At 42.3% G+C, this 22,516-nt stretch overlaps 2 protein-coding genes across 3 annotated transcripts in view; both read right to left on the reverse strand.

The window, feature by feature from the left end:
• Positions 1-14,145: 14,145 nt before the first annotated feature.
• LOC134447367 (ADP-ribosylation factor-like protein 6-interacting protein 4) lies at positions 14,146-19,274 on the reverse strand. 2 transcript variants are annotated; one of them, XM_063196815.1, is made up of 9 exons: positions 19,007-19,274; positions 18,278-18,326; positions 17,204-17,273; positions 16,911-17,015; positions 16,383-16,461; positions 16,169-16,278; positions 15,781-15,885; positions 14,922-15,187; positions 14,146-14,492 (listed from the first exon to the last, which is right to left on the reverse strand). In XM_063196815.1, exons 6-9 carry the CDS (start codon positions 16,170-16,172, stop codon positions 14,316-14,318), a joined length of 552 nt encoding a protein of 183 aa, XP_063052885.1. In that variant the 5' UTR covers positions 16,173-16,278; positions 16,383-16,461; positions 16,911-17,015; positions 17,204-17,273; positions 18,278-18,326; positions 19,007-19,274; the 3' UTR covers positions 14,146-14,315. The 2 variants fall into 2 exon arrangements, with proteins under 2 accessions (XP_063052885.1, XP_063052884.1); XM_063196814.1 differs by lacking the exon at positions 18,278-18,326.
• A 1,637-nt stretch (positions 19,275-20,911) lies between these two features.
• LOC134447368 (uncharacterized) overlaps positions 20,912-22,516 on the reverse strand; it is a 36,630-nt gene continuing 35,025 nt past the window's right edge. Inside the window, exon 12 of the mRNA XM_063196816.1 lies at positions 20,912-22,262. Coding sequence (XP_063052886.1) covers positions 22,195-22,262 — 68 coding nt within the window. The 3' untranslated portion in view covers positions 20,912-22,194. The remainder of the gene's footprint in view (positions 22,263-22,516) is intronic.

The raw sequence follows: 22,516 nt of genomic DNA on the forward strand, positions 1-22,516 counted from the left end.
GAAATCCACAAACCGGTTAATAACGTTTTTTTTTCCGTTCTCTATATTTCATACAAGTGCACGATTTTGTTTGAGGAGTAACCATGGCGACAGTCTTTTAGTTCGGCTACTGACGTGTATGAGGGGAAACATGCATACAGCAACAGCATTTTGCTTCACCTGAGCTCTTGCCGCCGATTGATTAAATATTGAGGAGCATTGGCCAATCAGAGTGCGACTGTGCATTGTATGGAGAAACTTCCTGGGTAAATTTTAGGATGTGCTTTTGATAGGAAACTAGAACTAAACCGTCTCTGTTCTCCTGGCTTTCTCGTAGTGATTGGAAGTTGGCTCTAATAAACCCGCCCTAAAGTTGTTGACCACCAATATCAAATAAGTTTTTGTAAGAGAAATGACACTTTACCCGCGCTGTTCTTCAGTCTCATTCACGGACAGTAGGCCTACAGAGTTTTATATTGACACCATGGAGAGCAAAAGAGAACATGTCTTGAGATCGGTGTTGGGATTCCTACAGGGACAGAGTATTTGGACCATACAGTCTATGATTTGCAAAGGAATTGGATAGGCGATTTGATGAACCTAATTCGCAGAGTGCTCTCGAGAGGCAACTGGTGGGTAAGTCATGTTTAGCTTACTACTTGTAATGGCACCGCCGAGTGCCTCGATGCGGTTATGGCAAATTATGTTGTCGTAAAGTTACTGAAGTACCTTTGTTGTGCGCAGCGTATCCCACTGTCGGTTGTAGAGAAGAGAGGTGAGAGCTGGTGTTTTATGTGCTGTAATCAAGGACGTCTTATTTATCTGTTGTTGTGGTCAATGCGGGATAAAGTCATTCGTGGCAGATGGACAGACGCTAGCTGACGTTAGCTGGCCCGCTCAATGTTTCGATGGTTTCCTAGTATTGCGCAATATTTCCTGGCTGTCATCACGAATAACAGTAGGTCGCGTGTGACAACAAGCAGGGATAGAGAAAGACAGCGCATTTGTTGTTGTTTAAGTTATTATTCTCTTCTGTCGTGCAGAGGGCTGGGCTGATGGGATGGACTACGTGGAAACTCTTACTATTTTGTGACGCTTGTCTGTTAGGCTACAAAAGGTCTCCGGTTTTGTGGTGATGGACTTGCACTGGAATGGTTGGTAGCCGATATCTGAGAGCATATCCGAGGTTTCAGACTATGCAACCTGTCCCTTCTCTAGTGAACTAGTGACCCCTTGCATCGTGCACATCTCAAAACAGTTTGGGATTTTTTTGTGGAGCAAACTGTGTCCCTTTTACTTACACGTTTCACTTGCTGCAAACCTCATCATGGCCTATTAAATAGAGCTAGGCAAGAACTGAAATCCATGCCTATCGACACCTCTTATTATGCTGACGTTTACCTGCGCTATTCCAGAGATTTTTTTAGGAACTCTCTCTGGCTATTCTGTATTGTGCCTCCCTAATCAACATCCACCCACCGCTACTGGGCTGGCATAGGCTACTTTTGATAAGAATTATAGGCATCTGGTTAAATCTGCCAGGATGGATAGCCCATCTGAGTGTTTTTGGGTGTGTTATTATTTTTGAGAATAGCTGTGTAAATCAAGGGGAAATAATGAGTACGTCTATTCTAAGATAAAGTCCACGAAAATAGACTTAATATGGCCGTTAAACACTGCAGGAACGTTAAGAACGAACGTTATTTTTCGTTCCGAACCGGTTCGGGAACGATATTTTTGTGGGGGAACGATTGCAGGAACGAAAACGTTAAACTGAAACTTGCCTGAACCGTTCGGAACGGAACGTTTGAAAAATAATTTCGTTTTCAAGCCCTGATAATGATAAATACTATGGGGAACATAATTTTTTCCTGCATTCAAAAAGCAAACAGAAGACCATAGCTAACATTTATTCCAATACTTCACTCTACAATAACTGACAGAGAACAGATGCAAAAACAGTCAGTGGTCAGTCTTAGAAATTGCATGTGCACTTGCACAGAGGTGTGCACTGCCTTCATGCACTTGCACCGAAATCTGGCAGGTCTATTTGTACAAGTATTAGTACAGCTGCACTTCACCTCTAGTTGGAATACATCTTTGGCAACTGCATTTTTGGTAGTGTAGTCCAAATCTGGGAACTGTTCATTTGTTACCAGATTGGCAGGCATTTCTGGCAAATGCAGATAATAAGAACAGTTTCCATTCCTGTCAACTATGCTGGTAACAAATGGAAAGTTCCTAGATGACAGATATGTCCTCATGACAGAAGATGATTGTGTCTACCATGAAATAGTTCTATAGTATTATTTAGTATGCTTGCCAAAGGCCTCTGCTTGCCCCCAGCAAGCATACTAATTATTCTCCAACAGTTGAATTAGTATGCTTGCGGGAAAGCATACTAATTGTTCATTGACAATTAATTATTATTCTACATTTTTCCATTCACCTCGGCCTATGGGAATCACCATTCATTAGTGCGGCGGCTTTGAATCGTTTCATCATTCAAGATAGAGACACGGTTCGAGTGCCAAAACGAACGGCTCGAAAAGGGCTCAGGGTGGTGTATTTTTCGCTGGCCTACCCCCTTTCATTCGTTCACCAGACTTGTTTTTCCTCAGTTTTTTCTCTATTTTGCCCCTCATTGAAATTAATGGTATAATGGTCAAGATGATGATGTCACAAACTGTGGCAGTTAGAGTGAGAAGTGAGGTGAGGTGAGAGTGAGAGGTCCTTTTTAACTGGGTATCAAGTAGGTAAATGCATTGTCAGAGAGGTACTGGCTCTGAGTACAAACTGTGTGAAGATCATAAGCCAAGTCTTAAAAATGTTTCAGAGAGAGCAGTTTTAAAATCCATGATGTGACCCCATTCACTTACAAAAAAATATGTGAACAGCTCAGCGCATAGGCCTGAATATGTCATTTTTTGACTGGACCATTTGGCGAAGAAAAGTGATCTCAGCTTTGACATGAGGAGCAGGTTTGTGCCATTTGTGTGTCAATATCATCTGACAACTTGCAAAACTTTTGGAGATATGACAGCGTAAAAATAAGGCTGCACATATTACTCAGCTATTGACTGCCAAACTGTCACCTTTAGAATCTTCATTCATACACACACACACACACACACACACACACACACACACACACACACACACACACACACACACACACACACACACACACACACACACACACACACACACACACACACACACACACGCAGCCTTGTAGAACTTTAGACCTCTGCTGTCACCTGGGCAACCGTGGCCTAATATGCTGCTGTGGCCACTCTATACAGTAAGTGGCAGTGGCCTACTGGGTAGGGTGTTGGTCTGTCAGAGGGTTGCAGGTTCGAATCCCACCCTTACCTCTCCCTACCCTTCCATTGCTGAAAGGCACCTGAAGCATCTCCATACACACACACACACACACGCACATACACACATGCACACAGCTCTCTCTCGCTCACAGATAGACAGACACACACACACACACACACACACACACACACACACACACACACACACACACACACACACACACACACACTCAGACCTCTATCTCTTTCCCTCGTGTTTCTGTGTGTGTATACAACAGCTCTGTGTGTGTGTGTGCATAAGCCGCAAGCATACTAATAGCATTGTCTCTCCGGAAATGCAGTCTTATTATTATTATTATTGATTTATTTTCTTCCAGATATAACGTTTTTTGTGATTTTATGTGTGAATAGAATATGGCTTGATTGAAAGAAAGATACTATTGAAAAAAATGATACTCATGATCCTACATTCATAAACTCAAAGTTGCAAGTTGGGTCCTAAATATCACATAGGCTTTATGCAGCCATATTTGCGTATAGGTATCCTAGGTATCTTTGTGCTTCAGGGATATTCTGAACAAATCAAGTTGAATGATATCCCAGGCTTTATTTACAATAACTTGTAACAATACATGATGTTTCATTGCAACTTGGAGGGCATGTCCACCCTTTATCTTAAAAAAAACCTTGAATTTTGCTGTCCATGGGCTAAAAGTGTGTTTATGATATAGTGTGTCTTTCATCCGGTAACCAAATACTTAGCTCACCAGCTCCTCCTCTTAATGCCGAATCCATGCATACCTCATATGTTAAATTTGGTTGAACTAATCAAAAGTTATAGCAGTTTATATATTTTAGAGCGCCCCCCGCAGGCCATTTTGTTATCTGTGTGTTTGACACTCGAACCCAAATTGTTCTATAGACCCTAAACTTCAACTTGGAAGTGAAAACCAAACTTTAACACCAATTTGAAATGACTGAGAAAAATTGCACATGCCTACGATCCCACTATTAGAATTCCTGGTAGGATTCCGGCCTATTCAAAAAAAAATCTGGTAGCTAGAGGGTTAAGCAACTTCAAGAGTTACCTATACAAAAATAACATAACATAACAGAGCATCAAATGTGCCGTTTTCTTTTTGACAAAAAAGGGTGTCGTCACAGCCCCTTCCTTGAAAATCCGTGGTGTCGTCTCCTCCCTGCGTCCACTACACTTGTAACTTCTCATTATGATTGTCAGAGCTGCTCAGCTGTCATAAGTAGGCTAACGTTCTAGCTTTGTTTGAAAAGTGTTATCCCCAGGCTTATTGGTTTCTCACTAAGAAATAAATCTTTATTAATGTAGGCTAGTAGTCTGCAGGTTATCAGATAATGTCATTTAGCCTTAAAACAAATGCCAAGGAGACCAAGGCACAATCCCTACTTCTCCAGGAAAATGTAGCCCTGCCGTATGAGGCACATTTTCTCCCCTCCTTTCACTGGAAACTAAATATCTGCTGTGTGTGTGCTTTGTGCAAAGGCCAATTTATGACTTATTTATTTTTTGGTGATTATTATTTTCTCCCCCTTTATTTGTTTAATATCATATGCCATTATGGCAGATGTCAGTGTCTAACACTCATTGTTTTCAGAGTATTTGCACAAAACTCTCCAATTTCATTTTTGTTGGCCTGCAAGTATTACAATGATATTCTATGAGACATAATTATGCGATTAAAATACGATTAATCGCGAGTTAACTATGGAATTTATGCAATTAATCGCGATTAAAAAATGTAATCGATTGACAGCACTAGTTAATATATATTTCATAATAAGCTAAACAGCTCATAATAATAATAATAATACAAATAATTAAAGTGGCAAGCGGCAATGACGGGCCCTCGAACCTACGTTGCAGGGTTGGGGCATGCCACCCATGCCCAAATCAATAGTTTTGTTTGTCTAAGAGAGATACACACAACTTACCAAAAGTATGAGGGCGTATCTTCAACTAGTATACGCCCACATTAGCACTAAGTCTAGCATTAACATAAGCCTTAGCCTGACTGGCATGACCTTACAAGAATGGAGAAATGGAGTTTGTACCTTTTATGAGATATTTGAAAAAAAAATAATTGGCATTCATTTGCATTAGTAATTAGCATTAGCATGACTGGCGTGACCTTACAACACCTCAAAACAAAAATGGAGTCTGTACAACCTTTGGTTTACGAGATACTGAACAAAAACAAATTAGCATGAATAAGTATTAGCAATCATCATTAACTTAACAGAGTCTCTACGAGGTTCGGGCAACAAGATATAAAAAATATTAAAGAATTCCATTTTCCCTGCAGTTCCTTTGCCTACTACGTGGTGGCGCTACACCAGATTGCCATTTCAGGCATATAGGAAAGTTAGTATTCATTGTATGCATACACATGTACGTTTACTTTGTTTAAAAACATTGGAAACTGAAATGGGGGCCAACTTCCTTTTTTAAAATCATATACCTAAATTCATCGAGCCGCCATCTTGTCAAACTTTAAGTTTTGCACAATCCATAACCGTCTATGTCTTGAGATCATTTACGACAAAAATTAGGCAGTTCTGGTGTGTGGTTTCCGACGAGTGTTTCAAAATCCAACGTATGAAAAATGCAAAAAAGTCCAATTATCTCACTTCCTGTTGGGCGTGGCCATATAGTTATATTTACCTTTTTTGTTCGCCCTTAGTGAGATACACACAGCAAAAAACTCCCGAGTTCGTAGCTTCAACTATTTGCCGGCCCCGAACATCTCTGTGCTAGGGGGTGCCTTCGGTGCTCGGGCCCTAATAATAATAATAACTTTGTTTTATATAGCGCCTTTCAAAACACTCAAGGTCGCTTAACATAATATCAGTGTGAGTGTTTGCAAGTATGTAGGTGCATACTTATGGACACTAGAAGCCCAAAAGCCTCCAAAAAGAGATGGGTTTAAGGTGTTGTTCACTGTAAAGATGACCAGTGAATGGGGCATTTTGAATGGGGCTGGGTAGGTTGTTCCAGAGGAGTAGGGCAGCTACATGAAAGGCTCTGTCACTGGTGGCCTTGAGTCTGGTGTGACGGATGGCAAGCTGGCCCTTGGAAGAGGACTGCAGTAATCTTAAGGGGGTATAGGAGTGGAGGAGGTCTGTGAGGTAGTGGGGTGCCAGACCTTTGAGGGACTTGAAGGTGATACGAGATTTGACGGGGAGCCAGTGTAGCTGTCTGAGTAGTGGGGTGATGTGCTGCTAGGGCCAAGTGCCTGTAAGAATCCTGGCAGCAGAGTTCTGGACATATTGCAGGTTGTCTATGGCCGTATTGGGCAGACCAAGCAGGATGGCATAGCAATAGTCTAGACAAGAGGCTTGCGTGAGGGTCTCTGCAACTGTTTTAGAAAGTGAGGACTGGAGTCTTGGGATGTTCAGGTTATACTGTGTTCCTAGCTACGTTAAGGGGAACGTACCTATGTTCCCGGGTCCTATGTTCCCTGGTCTTGGTATGTGACCGGTGAACTTAGGAACTTTTTTCTAAATAGGGTTCTATGTTCCCCGCATTGTATCTAACCCTTACCAAAACGATCCCTAAAGATAGCCTGTCAGTAATGCAATGTTTCTGGGTTGTACATTTGTGCTCGGACCCTAACCACCCCTAAACCTAACCTGTCACAGGTGCAACAACAACCTGTGCTTTGCCATGCGGCAACTGTCTATTTGGAAGCAGCGGGGAATATAGGACCCGGGGAACATAGGACCCAGGGAACATAGGGATGACCCCAAGTTAAGATAGCTATTTTTGGTAACACTTTATTTTAGGGACACATCTATTAGCACTAATACATACAATATTAATGCCTGTGTAAGTAACTTGTAAGGCATGTACTAAGCAAAATAAGACAGTTGTTAAGCATGTATTCACAAATGTCTTGTTCATGCCCAATTAGGGATTTATTACTAATATAACTTTTGTAATTCCAGTAAGCCTAGATTTCTATTAATTAGTAAGCCATAAGTGTCAGGATACAATGTGTTTAATCTCCCGTCCCGACACTGTGTGAACAAACACTGAACAGTGTGAAACAGATGCAGAATAAGGGTCCCTATTCTAAAGTGATGCATTGGTCAGCCCAGATGGCTCAGGGCCTCTGCACTACCAAAGTCCTAGGGCCCCCACACCACCCAGGCCTGCACTACCTAGCCCCCCCCCCACCCCCCGGATCTACAAAGTGTAAGGGAATATCAAATAATTAATACTTATCCAGCCAGGTCATCTAGTTTTCTCTTGTTCATATCAATGAGAGGGAGGTAACAAGAGCCTATATATAGCAAGGATTGAACGTACACTTGTCAATGGCGGTGGGTTGGTGAGATGTAATTTTTTTCATGTACCACTGAGTTTTAATTGTAAAAAAAAAAACAAAATAAATGCAGAAAATTAGAATAATAGTTTTGAAGCAAAACTAAACTACTCTTTTGTGATAATTAAGTGAATGTTTGAGAACATTAGCTTCAAGAAGTGCAGTGCATGATGGGTACGCAATCTAGGCCAACAGACAACCTACCCAGCTCTGAGCCTACGTCCTTAGCTCCTCCCCTCACTTGTGAAATGTAGTTGCTATCCAAACAATTTGCCATGTACGTAACAACATAAATATTATCATTGCTGCATTGGCCATGCATTGCATTTCTGACTAAGGGCGTACCCATCATGCACTGCACTTCTTGTAGCTAAGTTTCTCAAACATTAACTTATTTATCAGAAAGGAATAGCTTAGTTTCGCTTCCAAACTATTACTCATTGTTATATTCTGCATTTATTGCAGGGTTTTTACAATTAAAACTAATTGGTGTATGAAAAAATGACATCTCACCACCCACCGTCATTGATAACTTTACGTCCAATCCTTGCTATATAATGCTTCCAATTACTCATGAATGTAATGAGTAAGATAAGTGAGATCTTCATACCAACTGAGGATGATGTAGAATCTGAAATGTTCTTACACTTTGCTTCCCGGGGGGAGACGTAGAGTGGGGGCCCTAGGTAGTGTGAGGGCCCTAAGCCATCTGGGCTGAGCACCGCATCACTTTAGAATAGGGACCCTTATTCCACATCTGTTACATACCTGCCAACCTTTAAAAAAAATTTTGAGTAGCAACTTATCGCGGCGCGGCAATTCACGGCGCAACAACTTGGCATGGCAAAGCAACGGGGTCGCCAGCGGGCCCATCTGAGAGGCTACTTTGTTTTGCATAGTCTGCCCTACACCTAGGGTTGCCAAATGTCAACAGGGAAGATATGAGACACTTCATTCAGGCAGGGGGGTCCTCCCCTAGAAAAAAATGCTTTTCTTAGATGCAATTTCCTGCATTTTAATGCATTTTAGCCTAACATCCCGTGTATCTGGCAAATAGTTTATCTTGCTCTTCACAGTACTTTGAACTACCATAATTTAATAAACTTTCATGAAAGATGTTTTTTTTTTGTTTCACACCATAACACCAATAAAATGCTATGATATAGTGTGCTGGAATTCAGGCCTCTAAATTAACTTTATTGATCACCAGCCAATATGGCTGTTAATCTTACTAGTCAAACATACCACCAGTCTGGCTAGTAGGCCTAGGCCTAAGTGGCTATGTACCAGCCAAACAGAGCATTTGGTCACTTGGGGGGTGTTAAGGAGCTGGAATTGAGTATGAAATTGAAGCATTTGCTGATTACTTTTTTTGGCTGTAGAAGGTACATGTAGGAAAATGTATAATTTGATTATAAAATACAGAGGCATTTCAGTGATTTTTATGAACAAAAAGTTGAATTGTGATGATTCTTACATCATCTCCCCCAATATTAATAAATGGTGATGTTGTCGCCTTCTGTGAAGAAGCATCAGCAGTAGAGAAAAAGATAAAGACAAGTGTTATCTAAGCTAGGATAATATCAGGTTAATATTATTACCTTGGGGGCTAACATCAAAATCACACTTTCAGCATTCATTCAGTACAAAATGCGTCATGTAGTGGCTCTACTGAGGGACGGGGGCTAATGGCCAATGCTCTTGGAACTTCCACGGTAACTTGAGGGGCATCGCTTCTTTTTTTTCACTTCTCTGCATAATAGTAGGCCTATCTACCCTCATCTGCCGTCATGAGTTGGCTATTGTTCACTGTTCGGCACATATATGATGATAGGAGAATTGATTTTAATAATAGATTGCCATACGTGATTACGGATAGTAGTCGTGGAGTGATATTTGGTATGACGCACGACCTGTTACACCTGTTCATAGAATGGGCCATGACTCAGGGGGGAACAGTATTCCTATACGGTGTCATGGTAGGTTACGGATGTAGACCTACTCCGAGCCCAACCGTTAGAACTATCGCTTTATTTTCCCGAGTTAAAATGATCCGGCGCAAAGGGAAACCGAATTTAGTTTGCTGCTAATCTGCTAATTTATAGCGCGGTCACCGACACATTTTCTCAGTAATCTCGTTTCGGTCCAATATCAAAACAAGCAACAACATATTGCCGTCAACTACGGCGAAACATTGGGTGAATCATTACGACAGACCTCGGCCTAATGCAGAATTTGAAATGTTCTTACACTTTGCTTCCGGGGGGGAGGCTGAGGGGTAGAGTGTGGGCCCTAGGCAGTGTGGGGGCCCTAAGCCATCTGGGCTGAGCAATGCATCACTTTAGAATAGGGACCCTTATTCCACATCTGTTACATACCTGCCAACCTTTAAAAAAAATTTTGAGTAGCAACTTATCGCGGCGCGGCAATTCACGGCGCAACAACTTGGCATGGCAAAGCAACGGGGTCGCCAGCGGGCCCATCTGAGAGGCTACTTTGTTTTGCATAGTCTGCCCTACACCTAGGGTTGCCAAATGTCAACAGGGAAGATATGAGACACTTCATTCAGGCAGGGGGGTCCTCCCCTAGAAAAAAATGCTTTTCTTAGATGCAATTTCCTGCATTTTAATGCATTTTAGCCTAACATCCCGTGTATCTGGCAAATAGTTTATCTTGCTCTTCACAGTACTTTGAACTACCATAATTTAATAAACTTTCATGAAAGATGTTTTTTTTTTGTTTCACACCATAACACCAATAAAATGCTATGATATAGTGTGCTGGAATTCAGGCCTCTAAATTAACTTTATTGATCACCAGCCAATATGGCTGTTAATCTTACTAGTCAAACATACCACCAGTCTGGCTAGTAGGCCTAGGCCTAAGTGGCTATGTACCAGCCAAACAGAGCATTTGGTCACTTGGGGGGTGTTAAGGAGCTGGAATTGAGTATGAAATTGAAGCATTTGCTGATTACTTTTTTTGGCTGTAGAAGGTACATGTAGGAAAATGTATAATTTGATTATAAAATACAGAGGCATTTCAGTGATTTTTATGAACAAAAAGTTGAATTGTGATGATTCTTACATCATCTCCCCCAATATTAATAAATGGTGATGTTGTCACCTACTGTGAAGAAGCATCAGCAGTAGAGAAAAAGATAAAGACAAGTGTTATCTAAGCTAGGATAATATCAGGTTAATATTATTACCTTGGGGGCTAACATCAAAATCACACTTTCAGCATTCATTCAGTACAAAATGCGTCATGTAGTGGCTCTACTGAGGGACGGGGGCTAATGGCCAATGCTCTTGGAACTTCCACGGTAACTTGAGGGGCATCGCTTCTTTTTTTTTCACTTCTCTGCATAATAGTAGGCCTATCTACCCTCATCTGCCGTCATGAGTTGGCTATTGTTCACTGTTCGGCACATATATGATGATAGGAGAATTGATTTTAATAATAGATTGCCATACGTGATTACGGATAGTAGTCGTGGAGTGATATTTGGTATGACGCACGACCTGTTACACCTGTTCATAGAATGGGCCATGACTCAGGGGGGAACAGTATTCCTATACGGTGTCATGGTAGGTTACGGATGTAGACCTACTCCGAGCCCAACCGTTAGAACTATCGCTTTATTTTCCCGAGTTAAAATGATCCGGCGCAAAGGGAAACCGAATTTAGTTTGCTGCTAATCTGCTAATTTATAGCGCGGTCACCGACACATTTTCTCAGTAATCTCGTTTCGGTCCAATATCAAAACAAGCAACAACATATTGCCGTCAACTACGGCGAAACATTGGGTGAATCATTACGACAGACCTCGGCCTTTATTTATTTTCATAAGTTTAGGGATTTAGCAACTGGACGCAATTCACTATTCTCAAAGTCCATTTACCTTTGAAACGGTGATTTTGACGGTGCTCACTTGTAAAACTACAGCGACAGTACCAAGATGGATAATACATGATGACAGGAGGAGGATACTTGTTTCAGAGATTATAGGAGTACATTAACCAGTCTCTCTGCTTGTGTGATTTCGAAGCAAACTTTCTATCGGCAGCTGATGCCTCGACTCGAGAGGAGCGCAGCCACTGAGTATTCAAGTCAGTGAGCGCAGTACAACAAATGAAGACATCCAAACTAGCGCTCTGATTGGTCAATATTCCCCCCCACACGTTGCTGGCCAATGGAAAGGCCAGCGCGAGACAATTGCAAGCAGAGCCATGTCTACGGCTCTGTCTGGTTGCAAGTCTACAGAGCAATTTATAAGGGCCCATGAACACACTTTGCTATTGGTTTTTCCCGTATTTTGAAGTGACAGCGCCGTAGTTTGATGTCAAAATCCGTATCTGCTACACAAAATGCGTAATGGTCGGCAGGTATGCTGTTTTCACACTGTTCAGGGTTTGTTCACACAGTGTACCAGGAGCTTATACACATTGTATTCTAGCCCTTACTGCTTACACATAAATAGAAATCTAGGTCTACTAGGTCCTTACTAAGGTTATATTGGTAATAAATCCCTTATTGTGCATGAACAAGACATTTGTGAATACATGCTTAACAACTGTCGGTAACACTTTACAATAATGGTGCATGAATTATAACGGAATAATGTTGGAAGTAATGTATGATTTATGGTGAATTAACACATGATTTATGTACATAGTGATATTTAATCTATCATTAGTTAATAAGGAGTCATGACATGAGTGATGAGGACTTACCATTAAGTAAATGTGGTAGATCAAAGGGAAATTCGTGGTGTGAATTACAAGGTTAACATATCATGTATTAACATGACTGATGAAAATCCTGTCAGATCAACCCAGTCATACATGAATCCAACCTTAGTTAATGTTGCCTCCAGCAATAATGGAATAATGTTGTAGTCATTAAATGACACTCGGGATAAAGGTGGTAGCCTAGGCCAGCGGTTCCCAAACTTCCCCGCGCACCCCCTTGTACATTTCATTGTGGCTCGCGCACCCCCTTAGCGAATATTTTGGTGTGCTGATGGCCACGCAAGTATGGATTCACTGTACATTCACTGCACATTATGCACAGTTTTGAATAATCCTCTTTTCCAAGTCTTGGAGTTAAACTGCACTTCAAATGGACCCTTCCAGCATACAATTCACCGTACAATTAAAAACTACTTAAAGTTCATTGATGCTGTATAAAAACTCTCACCATTGCTCTATTCAGCTCGCGCACCACCTTATGGCAGGCTGCGCAACCCCAGGGGTGCACGGACCACAGTTTGGAAAACCCTGGCCTAGCCTACATTTAGGCTACTAGTGTGGATTTCTATGATGACCAGCCGAAATAATCAGCCCATTGCCAATGTGCATAACAATCCTCGCCGTGTGGAGCCAGTCATCTCAACCAGACCTTATGGCAATGGGCAACTTCAGAGAAGCTACAGAGCATTGTCAGGAACAGCGGCTGTGGCGTTCGTAGCTGGGGGTTCGACACTTCCTTCGTCACCTGCGGACTTGAAGCAACCTCTCCAGGCCATCATAGTAGCCTACACCCCCTTCCCGCAAACACAGGGAGTCACGTTTCATTCTAATTATACCTGCTCCCGTCTTAATGTAACGTTTCGTTTCCCACTATCTGCATTCTTTTAGCGGCTTATTTAGGGTGTCTCTCGTTCCGATGTGTGGTCATTAGCCAGCCATCACCAACGCCCTGAAGGGAGCCAGCCGAAGGAGTTTCTGTGGCGCTGCAGCGACGACTTCCACATTTAGTCAGTTTTTTTTTTTTTCACGATTTCAATGACCTTACTTCTTTATAATGTATAAACGTATTTCAGTTCAAACCATAACCAAATATAGGCTAGGCTATTATATTAATAGGCCCTTGTGGTAGGCCAAACGCCAAGTCACCACTTCTCAAAACTGATAATCATACTTAGACTACCCAGTGACGTGATTGTGCCCACACATGCATCTGATACCTTCTGGTTATATCAGCCAATGACCAGCCTAATGTTTAGCCTAATATATTACATATCATTGACATCGTAGTATACTATGAATTCATGTTGTCTTTGCCACCCCAAGTAAAGTCATTACATGATCATGTGTGCTCATGATTACTACAATATTCATTCACGTTTTCTTGGCCACCTTAAGTAAAGCCATGACATTATGATAGGTTAACACACTTGTTTTCAGTATAGTAATCATGTGTTAACTTAACACATGATTACTATACTGAAAACAAGTGTGTAATCAACCATTTCTATACAGTCAACTAATCAATCATTAACAACCTTCCCAATCATTAACTCCCCCGCCAAGTGAAGTCACAGCATTATAACACATAACTCATTACATAGGCCTATTTTGATGTAGTGTATTTTCTGAACTTTTAAATACAATCAAAGCACCAGACAGAGAGCAATAACTTTTTATTATTATGAAAGCAAGTCATAGACCTTCACATATTGTAACTAACACACACACACACACACACACACACACACACACACACACAATAAGTGTGGCAGTAACCCCTCTCAAGGTGCTGTGTATGGGCCCCACTGTTTGGATCAACAAACCATCTTGAATGGTTAACAGTGAAGTGAGTGTAGCCAATGGCAGCTAATGCGCCTCTGTATGCTCGCCACTCATCACTGATCAGGGTGGCTCCTGGACGCACATGCTTGACCACAATTGGGATAAGATTCTCCCGTCCTCTTCTCCTCACCAGCCACAGGATGGGACACCTCCGCTCGTTTCTTATCCCTAAAATGCCAAAGATCTATTTTTTTTCTTCGCCATGTAGCAGAGGCCCTTCCGCGGTGATACTGTAAAATATACAAACAAAATACAGATATTTTACAGACAGCTCCCGCTAGCCCCCCGCTATATGGAGGTGGTCAGGCTGGTGAGAAAGGGTTTAAGCAAGACGGCGGCGTACGAAAAAATTCCGATCGACAGAAATACCATCTGCAACCAAGCCCCTATTGCGGAGCTTGCAACGGTCAGCCCTGATGATTACATGGAAATTAGGGAGACATATCTTCCTGGTGATAGTTTATTTAACTTCACCAAGGACTGTGCCACACAGTGTGAATCAGGTGGGCACATGCAGGAGATACAGCAACTGAAAAGAAAGGGGGACCTGCTAGATATTTCAAAAAGATGAAAAAAAAAAAGGTAAGCAGGCAGTCCTTGTTCAGGTTCTAAAAATCGTTGTTAATCATTAAGCTGTTCAATTTTCTGCATGTGCCCACCTGAAGGCGAGCTCCGCAATAGGGTGCAAGTGTTCGCAAGTTCTCTCCTTCTGTCTGTCTGTGCTTGTCCTTCCTCTTCTTCTTCTCTCTCTTTTTCCTGTCTCTCTTGTTCCTCTTCTTTCTCTTCCTCTCTGGCTCCGAGTCACTTGAAGAGGAGGTGGAGGAGCTGGAGGTGGAGGAATCGGAGGGTCGAGCTTGTTGGGCAGCTGCTGCGCTGGTGGCGGTTGCAGCCGCTCCCTCCATAGCGGTGGCCTTAAGTTTTAAAGCTGCAAAAAGAGAGGAGCTACTAAATACACAATCCTGAGACATGACCTGACAGCTGATACAGTCGTCAATTCCAATCTCATTTTTTGTCAATTACAGACAGAACATGACACAATACTTTCAATAGCTTTGATATAGCCCCCAACGCAATGTTGCGTAAAATAGGGCGATATTGCCCCCGCCTGCGTTTCTCATCTCCAATTGGCCAATCAGAACTGAGCCATATGGGAGCTGCTGTGGCCAACTGGAGACGAGAAACGCTATACTATACTGTTAAACTAGATAATGAAAACACAGACCAAAATGAAATGCACATTCATGCATGTAAATACTCCATATATGTGAAAAATGGTGGACTGTTCCTTTAACATTAACACTCAACACTTACATATTAACAATTCAGGGAAGCTGAAGAAGGTGGTGTTTGTTTAAATGTGGCTGCCTTCAATATAGGTCTAAAGTGAAGGGGAAAATCCTGGTTTGTGTTCATAGTACGGCCCTTGGAGAACTTTTACGGCCCCTCGGATGAATTTGAATTGGCCCTTCGAATGAGAAAGGTTCCCCACCACTGACGTAGGCTATAGGTTAAGCTTACCCTCTTTCACTCTTCTGTGGTGAGACTGTGCCCATTTTGGGTTGACCTCCACACGCGTCTGTAGCACAGCACACAGGATTGCAGGACACAGCATCCTGCAGGACACTACAAAAAAAACAAAAAAACAAACAAGGGGAATGAATAAATTACCTGACCAGTTATTAAACAAATGAAAATTGATGTGCCAGAGCTGTGGTAAAAGTAACCTTGGGTCCAAATCATCTAGGCCTAGGGTGTGTGTGTGTGTGTGTGTGTGTGTGTGTGTGTGTGTGTGTGTGTGTGTGTGTGTGTGTGTGTGTGTGTGTGTGTGTGTGGTAAATCCAGTGTTCACATTATTCAGATATGAGAATTAATTCATTCATTCATTTTAACTGACATTAGTACATACCCATATCAGTGCCATTTCACCCTGCCAAGACACTGGACCTGGGTCTATTGGAGCTCTCTGCTCAGGGTGTCCTCATTATACTGCAGCAGGCACTGTTGTTTCTATAGTTCCTAGAAGCGAGACAAATAAATAAATACTTAACCATGCACCTCATATTGACATAGCAAATATGTCAATAAGCAAGACCTATTGAGCCCAACAGGGATAATCTTACACTATATCAGTTTTCTGTGGTCTCTTGTAAGATTGGCCCATCACCATTCTGCAGGACTCTACCGTCTCCCTGCCAGGATCTGTAGGATGTAAGAAAATAAATCAAAACATAGCAATGCACAGCATTGATTACTTATCTATAAAGTAGCACAAGTCATATTGACAATGTAGGCCAGGGGTGGGGAACCTATGTCTCTAGGGCCGTTTGCGACCCTTGAGGCAGTTTTATCTGGCCCCCCGATATAATTTTAATGCTATTCAGCTTCACATGAAATATGACATATTTTGTAATGGAATCTTAGAAAATACATTTGCAATACAATGAAGTTATATTCAGGGAACCTGAAGAAGGTGGTGTTTGTTTAAATGTGGCTGCCTTCAATATAGGCCTAAAGTGAAAGGGAAAATCCTGGTTTGTGTTCATAGTACGGCCCTTGGAGGACTTTTACGGCCCCTCGGATGAATTTGAAGCGGCCCTTCGAATGAGAAACGTTCCCCGACCCTGACGTAGGCTATAGGTTAAGCTTACCCTCTTTCACTCTTCTGCGGTGAGACTGTGCCCATTTTGGGTTGACCTCCACATGCGTCTGTAGCACAGTACACAGGATTGCAGGACACAGCATCCTGCAGGACACTTCAAAAACAAGGATAACGAATAAATGACCTGTCCAGTTCTATAAAAAAGAATACCCTGAAAAAGAACACCCTGTTGTTTCTACAGCTCCTAGAAGCGAGACAAATAAATTAAATACTTTGCCATGCACCTCATATTGACATGTATCAATGAGCAAGTCATATTGGTCACAAAGAAGTTAATCTTACATTCTTTCAGTCTTCTATGGCGAGTTAGGCCTTCAGGTGACTCGTCTTCGCCATATTATGAGACAGCAGCCTGTGAAAACATGGTAAATAGAATAACCCATTAACCTTGGGTCCTAATATAATACATGGACATAAACTAGCCTACATTATTTAGACAAGGTCAGTAGACCTCCACGTGAAACAATAAGAAAAAGTGACCATACATAATTTCAATTTCTTGAAGAGGCCATCTGAAAAAGTGAAAGTGAAAGTGAAAGCCCATTGGGAAACTCCAACTCCCATTGTCATTGTGACACAGCACTCCACAGCACACAAGTGAACTCTGCACACTGCACACAACGAAATTGCATTTATGCCTCACCCGTGCAAGGGGGCAGCCCTCAGTGGCGCCCCATGGGGAGCAGTGCGGTGGGACGGTACCATGCTCAGGGTACCTCAGTCATGGAGGAGGATGGGGGAGAGCACTGGTTGATTACTCCCCCCACCAACCTGGCGGGTCGGGAGTCGAACCGACAACCTCTGGGATGCAAGTCTGACGCCCTAACCGCTCACCCATGACTGCCCATACTACACATATTTGTGCAACAAGTGCTGTTTTGAGGACCCATACTTTTTAAGGACAGGTTGCCTACTGTTTGCAAATGGCAGGGTATTTCACATTGATTTCGGGGTGGCGTGCTCAACTTGACCACTCTGGTCGACATTGAGCTCGCGCTGATACATTGGGCTCGCGTTACTGAGAACGATTCCCTGATTGACGCTCCCAACGCAGGACGCTCCCCTGTCGGCTCGCTCCCACTAGCCAGACTATCGGTCCCACCGCATTTATAACGGAGCTAGTTATCTTTTTGATGTTAGTTTTTTGTTTCTAACCCTAACCCTAACCTTGACCCTAAACCTAACCCTAAATTGCTTGTATGTGGCAGTGTATGATAATACGTGAAATATAATCGGGTGGGACTACACGTCCGGGAGTGATAGAAACACCTGGGACTGCACGTCCGGGAGCGATCTCAGTTGGGAGTGTCCATCTACCACCGTTTCAAAGTAGCATGGAACTAAATTATATCCCACCTTTGACTTGATTTTACGCCGGTGGGTCTTGGAACCCCTGTGTGACTGCCTAGGTTTCAGGATAGAGAAAGTAAAACAAAAATCATTGAGTAAAATCGATGGGGGACAAAAACGTCGCTACTTGAGGAAAAATAGCATTACTACAGGGATGTTAGCTACTCGATACATAGTAGTGACGCTACGACCAAGCTACTAGAGAATGTAATTAAATTAGTCGCTTCGCTACTGCCCAGCACTGAAAACCAACATACCCAGACGGCACACCAGTCTTTCCAACGTCGCCTATGCATTTTTGCCGCTGTAAAATACATTGGCAAGGCGTCTAAGCGTTAGTTCATCAGCGAAATACCGGGCAGACGTGAAAAATGAGCAGTGCCCAGAATCTAGTTGATGAGCTAACGCAATAGCATGCTAACGGTAGCCTTTGTCTATCTTTAGGCAGGGGAAAGGCAACTGAGAACGAGCAATGTCAAACAATTTACCATCAACAAGTATACTTAACATATTCACCGTTTCACCACAGCATTTTGTCATTACGATGCTCGCAAGTCATCAGAATTTACTAGCGTACAGCAGCAACTAGTGTAGTCACATTGAGGGGACTTGAGCTACCAGCTATGTAAAACGGCTGTGCCATAACTTAGCAATGGCGGATCTGTGTTCAGAGGAGCTATTCAATCGCTCTTGAGTACTGAAACTTTAAACCACAGTTGAGTAAAATGTACTTACATGTATATGACGCCCATTTTCCGTTGGTATGTGAGGAACTTTTCCCCCATATCGCCAAGAAACTTGTAAACCACACAGACAACGCGTGGTTCTGTCGTTCTGTTCAATCAGGAAGGTGATGTTGACCGCGGCTGATGGCTTCTTTGTGGCTTGTGTGTGGAATTCGCATTGTGCCAATTAGTTTTACTGCCACCTAAAGGCTTGGTGTAGAACTAATTTAACCAGAGACGGTCTATTTTCAACTAACTTGAACAATCCTTGCTTTAGTTCAGAATACCATTTTAAAAAAAAACAGAGTGGCCAAGCACATTGATGTTTTTCCTCAAAAGCAGCAGAGGAACCTTTTTAATTCGAAGGGTCACTTCAAAATGTAGGCCTATGTCCAAGAAAGATCATTCAGATGATTCTATTTTGATAGCCTATTCTGTAGGTTCATTTAAATGTTTATAGCACAGATCGAATTGTTTGATCAACTTAATTTCTGAGCTTATAGTATCATAATAAAATGTACTGACAGCAAAGCTGTGGCTAGTAGAAAGGTTTATGCAGGGGTGGGGAACCTTTTTCATTCGAGGGGCCACTTCAAATTCCTACCATGGTCATAAAATCCTCCGGGGGCCGTACTATGAACACAAATCAGGATTTCCCCATAAAATTTAGGCCTATATAGACACCTTTAGGCCTATATAGACATATAGACATCTTTAAAGGTAGACACCTTTAAAACAGTCCCCACCTTTTCTAGGTCCCCTGAATATAACTTAATTGCATTGGAAATGTAATTTCTAAGATTCCTTTAGGCCTGCAAAATATGTCATAGGCCTATTTCATGTGAAGTTGCAAAACATTATAATGATATCAGGGGCCGGATAAAACCGCCTCAAGGGCCCTCGAGACATAGGTTCCCTACCCCTGGTTTAATGGTTAGTGATTCTGAAAAACACCACTGGGCAGCGTGAAAAAACATACACACACACAGACACACACATTTTAGTAAAAGGCCAAAAAATGCCCTTGGGCCCCCAACAATCCCGTTGCCTAGGGACCCCAAAATCCTAGAAACAGGCCTGCCGACCCCCCACTCCCTCCCACCCACCTGACCTCACCCCACCCCACCCCACTTGAAATTGACTGGGGCAGCTCCCGACCTGATCACTGGCATTTACATATTAAAGGCTCTTCTAAGAAAGGGATGGGAGGGGGGCATGGGGGAGCCGCAAATGCTGTGGCTTGAGGTATGAGGCAATTTAAGGTGCAAAACTCATCCACAAATTCCTCTTTTCATGCAGTGTCCCATATCAGCCAAAAAGTTAATCATAATTTACATAGTTACTCATAAATTGAACAGAATAACTATGCAGTTGTTATTTATTTAGTAAGGTGCCATTTCCACGTAGCAGGATAATTTTACATGTGGATATTTTGTTCTCCTTTTTAAGCGGAAACACGACAAAATTGTTTTTTTTTTTTAGGCAGGTTTTTTGATATGGCTACATGGAGATAGAAGGCCAATACCAATGCTTTTTCAGAAATAGTACAATACGTGGAAGCGGTTTCTAAATTCCTTTTTAAGCGGAAACACGACAAAATTGATTTTTTTTTAGGCAGGTTTTTTGATATGGCTACGTGGAGATAGAAGGCCAATACCAATGCTTTTTCAGAAATAGTACAATACGTGGAAGCGGTTTCTAAATTCATCCTCACTGTTGTCCTAGTTTTCTAGGCTCATTGGTGGTGTTAATGTGCATAGGCATGGTGTGATGTGACGGTGGAAAAAGGAATGGATTGGGGGGGGGGGGATCAGTTTATTTTCTCGTTGAGGACCCAGTGGCAGCAGAGGGGTTGAAGTACAGGGGTAGTAATGTCAGCATCTGAAACAGCACAGAAACAAGAGACAAACAGTACATAAAATGTAAAAAAAAAAAAAAAAACAAAAAAAAACAAAGCGACACTGCATACCAACCATTGACACACAGCTGCACATATATTATAAAAGTATCCAGTGAGGCTCATGAACTGACCTGTGGTGAGAGTGAGTGTCAAATGTTTATGTTAAAAAGCATCATGAGATTAACTTACAGTTTGAGGATCTCTTCTGACCCCTGTAACGGTAGATTCTTCTCAGGCCCATGACCTGAAGACGTGGGCTCATGGACTGACCTGTGACAAGAGCTAGAAAGTCAAATGTCTGAAGTGTCACCGTCTACAGGCTCTTCCTACAGCAGGGGTGGGGAACCTATGTCTCAAGGGCCGTTTCACCGGGCCCCCCGACATAATTTCAATGTTATGCAGCTTCACATGAAATAAAACACATTTTGTAAATGAATCTTAGGAATGACATTTGCAATACAATTAAGTTATATTCAGGTGACAAAGAGAAGGTGGGGTCTGTTTTGAAGCTGGCTGCCTTCAATATAGGCCTTACCTGCCTGTGGATGAAAAGTCTATCATCTATATTGACCCTTTTAATTTAAAAGTGTACTCGCTACTCTGTGGTATTTTTTATACAGTCAAGGATAAGTGGGGCAGTCATTGGTAAGCGGTTAGGGTGTCCTGTAGCCCAGGGCTGAACAACCCAAAGGTTGCTGGTTCATCTCCCAGCCCGCCAGGTTGGTGGAGGGAGTAATTAACCAGTGCTCTCTCCACCATCCTCCATGACTGAGGTACCCCAAGTATGGTACCTTCCCGCCACACTGCAACATACTGCTCCCTTGGGATGCCAATGTAGGCTGCACCCTTGCACAGGTGAGGCATAAAATGCAATTTCGTTGTGTGCAGTGTATACTTGTGTGCTGTGTCACAATGGCAAAGGTGGGCTTTCACTTATATACACCTAGAGATTTTTTCCCCTGAGTCCAATGTTTTTAAAACAGTTGAAACATGAACATTTCCAGTCAATATTTACAATGGAATAGTAGACCTCTGTGTCATATTCCCAAGGAATGGTAGCATCGCATCTGCTGTGCTGTGCTGAGTCAAAGTAATTCATAAGCCTACTGGTTGTGTTTTCCCTGCCCATTCACAACTTTGATGGCCTGCAATTTATTCAGATGTGTTCTACAACTTTTTGATGAAACTTCCATTTTACATTTGATACCACAAACTAGGCTTACTTGTTGTGCTGTGTGGATTTTTGTTGAGCAGGGATCTCACTTACCAATTAGCATGTTTTCCTCTTGTTACCAGCATCAGTCTGAACCTGACTGGACACCTGTGCACTTCACCATATGTGAACTCTGAGGGCAAGTGTAGAAGCCTGGCAAATAAAGACAGGAATAAGTCGGTCTCAGTATCACTGTGCAACTACATTCACAATGTAATATGTTGGTTGAATTCTGTCCATCACAATTTAATATTATGGTTTACATTTCGGCATACAACTTTCACAATGCCATATTAGTTACATTTAGCTAGCTAGTGTCCTATTTGGTAAGGACATGTACAAGTGATGTAGGCTGTACAGCAGGGGTGGGCAACTTTCATTATAAGGTGGGCCAACATTTTTAATTA

The sequence above is a fragment of the Engraulis encrasicolus genome, chromosome 4 (genome assembly GCF_034702125.1).
Source record: "Engraulis encrasicolus isolate BLACKSEA-1 chromosome 4, IST_EnEncr_1.0, whole genome shotgun sequence".
NCBI classification, from domain to species: domain Eukaryota; kingdom Metazoa; phylum Chordata; class Actinopteri; order Clupeiformes; family Engraulidae; genus Engraulis; species Engraulis encrasicolus.

Bases quoted from the DNA above. Each gene is read 5' to 3' on its own strand.
- LOC134447367 (XM_063196814.1), bottom strand. The intron at 15,188-15,780 runs GTAAGCTTAACC...CTCTTTTTGCAG, and splicing joins CCACAGAAGAGTGAAAGAGG to CTTTAAAACTTAAGGCCACC. The intron at 14,493-14,921 runs GTGGGCACATGC...TATATTTTACAG, and splicing joins ATTGCGGAGCTCGCCTTCAG to TATCACCGCGGAAGGGCCTC.